Consider the following 5465-nt stretch of genomic DNA (forward strand, 5'->3'; position numbering starts at 1 on the left):
TGAGATTTGGGTATGACCAGCCTTTGATAGGGGGAAGGAATAAAAATCCCACTGGATCGCTCCCCATTCCTTAAAGTCCTTCTTGACCTGTTGATCTCGTGGCCCCAGAAAACCCTCAAGCATCCCCCAGTGGCCCCTGATTTCCTCTCACCCCCTTCCTATAGGTCCAGTCTCTCCCTTCTCCTCCAGCTTGAGAGTTCGCTGTACCTGAGATCCCCAGTGCCGACCCCATGGCTGTCACAATGAAGGCTGTCTTAGCTCTACTCTTCCTTCTTGCCTCTCTCCTGACTGCAGGTGAGTCTTGGGCTTTCCCCTGGAGGTGCCCTTATCTCTGCCCACCTGAGACCCAGCCCAGGGTCTTTTGTTTGAGCAACACATTGTAACCTTCCAACAAGGGTATGGTTGTATGCAGAGGGCTGTGGAGAAATCACGGGTGCCTGTACAAACAAAGGAGTGAGCAAGGCTGGAAACAGCAACAGTAAAGTCATGGAATCACCATAGCTGGAGCTGAGAGAACCCAGCTCTTGGTGAAGAAACTCCAAGAGCCCTTCAAATTATCCAGAGGGGTTGAGATATCCCAAGAGTCTGAGCTGCATGGAAGTGCAAGCTAGAAGGGGGCACTAGACCAAGCTATTGTACTGTCTGTAGGTGATAAGTTGTTGCATCTCTATCCAAAACTCAATGCCTGAAGATGTTGGGAATTGGGAGATGGTCCCTCAGGGCTGTTGGTTACAAAAAGACCAAGGGTCTGCAGAGGTCATCTATTGCTCTACAATTAAAGTTGATTATTTAGTTCTTCTCATTCATTGTATGCCTGTGTTGAGTGAGCCCAGTGATGATCACTACACCTCTCCATTCAAAGAGGGTCCTTTTACTCCATGCACAGAAGCCAGGAGATACCCACAAGGCATCAGCAATACCTGGGGAGACAGGGGACCAGGGTGTTCCAACAAGGCCAAGTCCCCACAACTGGTGTAAATGCACCATTGTTCCATGAGGGGGATGGGGCAAAGGCCTCCCTGGGGTGCATAAGGTGTGGCTGCTGCATTGAGGTGGATCTAATCCATCTCTGTTGGGCCAAGACCCTGGCAGATGTCAGTGGCTCTGGCAAGGCCAACTCATCCCAGCAAAAAGGACCTGCTCTGGGGGTACCCAGGCCTAGGGTCAGAGAGGACCTAGTCAGGGAACATCTGGAGGGACTGGATGTATTTAAATCAGCTGGTCCGGACGATCTCCACCCCCAAGTGCTAAGGGAATTAGCTGAGGCCATTGTGGAACCCCTGGCACGGCAGTACGAGCACTGGTGGTGCTCTGGTGTGGTGCCGGAGGACTGGAAGAGGCCAACGTGGTTCCCATCTTCAAAAAAGAGAGGAAGGAGGGCCTGGGAAACCATAGGCCAGTTAGTCTTACCTCGATCCTGGGGAAGTTTTTTGAGAGAATTATTCTGGCACATGTCCACGAGGGACCACCGGGGGAGGTTATGCTTAGGGGCAACCGACACGGGTTCATTAGAGGCAGGTCCTGTCAGACCAACCTGCTGGCCTTCTATGTCCAGGTCACAAAATCCTAGATGCAGGGGTAGCAGTGGACGTAGTCTAGAAATAACGGTCACAAGCTGGCACAGGGTAGATACGGGCTACGTATCAGGAGGCGCTACTTCACGGTCAGGGCAGCTAGGATCTGGAACCATCTTCCAAGAGAAGTGGTGCTGGCTCCTACCCTGGGGGTCTTTAAGAGGAGGTTAGATGCACACCTGGCCGGGGTCGTTTGACCCCAGTACTCTTTCCTGCCAGGGCAGGGGGTCGGACTTGATGATCTGCTCAGGTCCCTTCCGACCTGACCAACTATGAAACTATGAAACAAGAATCATGGATCAGGAGTGGTGCTGACCCTGGGGCTTCCAAGACCGGGAGAGGCCAGAGCGTGATGGAACCTTTCCCCCTCCCCTCGCCAGAGTCCACCCTCCAGTGCGAGCAGTGCTTTGCTCAAGACAAGACCTGCATGGGACAGATGATGAACTGCAGCATTGGAGAGGACACCTGCATGATCATTGCAACACAAAACCTAATAGGTAGGTGTAGTGGGCTGGGGTTTTGGTATCCAAGCTGGACACCTGGGTTCTCTTCCCAGTTACGGAGGGGAGTGGGGTCCACTGGGTTATACAGGGGGGCTGTTGAGCATTGGGATGCCGGGGCTCTGTCCTCAGGTCTAGGAGGGTAGCGGGTGTCTAGTAGGTAGGAGCTGGCAGGAATCCTGAATTCTTTTTCCAGCTCTGAGAGAGGAGTTGGGTGGGAGAGGGGGTTAATGGGGTGGAGTAGAAGGAGCTGATAGGACTCCTGGGTTTTAGCCCTAGATGTCGAAAAAGAATGGATTTTAGTGGTGGGGGATGGAGCTGGGAACAAGGGCTCCTGGGTGCTACACTGGGGCTTGAGGCCAGCATTAGTCCTGAGTACTCCTCTGCAGCTCAGTTTCCCCAAACAAGGGTGAGAAGCCTGCTGTGAGGGGCGCAGAGATGGGGTAGAAATGCCCCTTGGACCCACCCCAGCTTCTTCCTCCCAGATGGTGTGAAGACCATGAGTGTCACCAAGACCTGTGGGGTCTCCAGCAGCTGCAATCAACCTCCCACTCTCCAGAACTTCGGGAAAGCCTTAAGCGTCATCTCCTCCATTCACTGCTGCACGGGAGATGCCTGCAAAAACGCCTCTGCTCTGAGTGCGTAGCTGTGATTGCTCCCTTTCTTCCCTCCCTCCCTCTACCTAGAGCATGATCCTCACAACAGGCCTCCAGGGGGCACCCTTCTGGGTCTCTGGGTCTATACCCCCATTGGAGGCCAGCTGTGAGGGGAATAGTCCTCCAGTCCTGAAGGGGTGCCCCACTGAATACCCGTGGGTCCCTGCTAGAGTCTTACAGGGAAAGCCCCATTGGGTACTACTGGGTATCTGGAGATGGTTCTCCAGCCCTGCTGGGGGCACCCCCATTGGCTAACACTGGACCCATAGGATAGTCTGCCAGCCCTGTTAGGGGCACCCCATTGGATAACACTAGGTCCCTGGGAAAGTTTTGTAGGGGGCACCCCATTAGATACCACTGGGTCCATGGGAGAGTCTTCTGGTCCTGTAGGGGGTGCCCCCTTGGATACCACTGGCTTCAACAGGCAGGTAGGATTATGGGCGACGTTCAGGACACCCCACTGCCAACCTCTCTGGTTCACCCCTCCCTTAGTGTGCCTGGAGCTACATCACTCCCTTCAGGGGCGGGGGGGTCTGCATTGTCCACCCACCGATGACCTCTCTGGAAAGTACCCCAAGGTGACCATTTATGTTCTGCTGGTTCCAGTTCCTAATAAAGACACTATTCCAAATGGGATCTCGTGCCCTGCCTGCTACGCCATAGACTCATCCCTGTGTCCTAAGGAGTCAGTGAATTGCACCGGGCCAGAAACCAAGTGCTTGGACCTCGCCGAACAAGTCACATCTGGTAATTTCTAAGGGTTCCTTTCCTTTCTGCCTCTGTCCTCAGGCCTGGGTGAGACAGGGGCTTTGTCTGGGTGGCAGGAAGCCCCAGTGGTCACCAAGTACCCCTTCCATCAAAGAGTTGCTGGTCCCAAAAAGGACCTGGGGGAAAGAGTAGGGAAATTGAGTTATGGAGCAATGAAGGGAGTTGTCTCAGGCCACGCTGGGAGGCAGTGGCAGAGCTGGGAAGGGAGCCCATGTCCCCTGGTGGTGCCACAGTGAGCCATAGGGTGAGGGTTACAGGAGATCCCACAGCTACCACAAACTGAGTGAATCTTTGGCTGCCTGGAGGTGTCAAACCTATTCTGGAGCCTAGTGAGGGCTCAGGACAGGACCCAAGGGACTTCCTCAGGGAGGCACATCATGTGGGAATGGAGAAGCAGTGGCCAGATCGGTTGGGAGGAGAGGTGCGGGGGGGGGGGAAAGAGGGAGGTCTCGTGTCTGGGTGATCTGAGGGAGTGGAGTGATAGGGACGGGACATGCACAGAAAGGAGGTCCCCAGCCTCTCCTGACCCTGCTGCTCTATCTTCCCCTGCACCAGCTAGTGGCAAGATTCAGCTCATCATGAAGGGCTGCGTTACCCCAAATGTTTGCACCAATTTGCAAACGGGCTCCATGATCAATCAGGGAACCACCATCGACATCACCAAGGTGGCTTGCACGTCTGGGGGGGCCCCGGGACTCTCTGGGCTCCTCCCAGCCCTGGCTGGGCTGCTGATGCTGAAGCTCCTTCCATGATCCCTGCCCCAGGTGACACATCATGGAGCTCCTCATCCATACCCAGCCTTTACTCACCCTGCAGCCCCCAGCTCTGCCTGGCTCCAGGGCTCCATGCAGTTTTGCTTTCCCCATGCATTTGTCCCAGCAAATAAAATAAGCTGTGAGATGCATGTTCTGACCCTGGCTTTTATTTGCATTGGGAGAATGTGTATTTCCATGTGGGGAGAGTAAATTCTAGCAGGGGGCACATGGGAAGGAAACAAAATGTTTGGAGGCCCCTGGTGGTGGAAATCGGCAACACCAGCTGGGATCTCCAGAGCCCAGGAAACCCCTAGGACATGTCTATGCCCCCATGGAAGGAATCTCCCATTAGACTCATCCCTGCTGAGTCTGGGCTTGTCTTCAGCTGGCAGTGCCCCCTGGAGGTGGAGGACCGAAATTCTAGGTCATAATAGCTTGGTGATTGGTCCAAATTGGAGAGAGCAGGTTTGGAATGGCAGAGGGTGTGGAAGGTCTCAAGAGAGTCCTGAAGCTCTGGAGAATGTGACTGAGGGTCAAACTATGCCTAAGGGCCTTGCTGCAGGTGGGGCTGTGACGGTGGGGCCACCAAGACGTTATGGACCATGTCTCCATAGTACAAGGAAGTCCTGCTTTCTCTATATGGACCCGAAGAGCCTTCGCATTGCAGTGTCCCTCAAAGCCCCTCTCCCCAACTCCCTGCCCCCATCCTCCACCCCAAATATCTGCTTCTCATGGACACCTGAAAAAGAAGTCTCTACAGCTTCTCTCCACAGCTTCCTCCTACAAGCTGTCCTCCTCGTTTGACCCTGAGATGCCTTGAGGTCCCCTTCCCAGAGCTTGGGTCTCCATCTACTTCCCTGCTGTTGTCACCCATGACCAACAGTCCTGCCTTCAGAAAGAGTCATTCCTGCTTTTCTTTATGGCAGCCCTTCAGGGATATGGCAACCAGAACTGGGATAGAACCTAGATGTCCTTATTGGGAATAAAATACCACCATTTATGTATTGTATGAATCAGGCCACCTTCACTAAAGACAGAAGTGTTAGGAAGTCCTCAGAATTGCAGGTTCATGGAGGTGTTGGCCACAAAGGGGCACTAGACCAAACTACTGTAGAGTCATAGAAGAACAGAGCTAGAAGGAGCCTCAGAAGCCCCCACCTCCTGCTCCTGGCTGTGTCTGACCCCCTGGGACCCCTCAGAAGTGGTGTTTCC

General features: G+C 54.1%; 1 protein-coding gene across 1 annotated transcript; it reads left to right on the top strand.

Annotated features, from left to right (window-relative positions):
• Nucleotides 1–242: 242 nt before the first annotated feature.
• LOC149861687 (phospholipase A2 inhibitor and Ly6/PLAUR domain-containing protein-like) lies at nt 243–4250 on the top strand. The gene is made up of 5 exons (XM_090053797.1): nt 243–294; nt 1955–2071; nt 2560–2712; nt 3337–3477; nt 4054–4250. Exons 1-5 carry the CDS (start codon nt 243–245, stop codon nt 4248–4250), a joined length of 660 nt encoding a protein of 219 aa, XP_089909923.1.
• Nucleotides 4251–5465: the final 1215 nt, after the last annotated feature.

Source organism: Crocodylus siamensis, chromosome 6 (genome assembly GCF_052110815.1).
Source record: "Crocodylus siamensis isolate JL-2025a chromosome 6, ASM5211081v1, whole genome shotgun sequence".
Lineage (NCBI taxonomy): Eukaryota > Metazoa > Chordata > Crocodylia > Crocodylidae > Crocodylus > Crocodylus siamensis.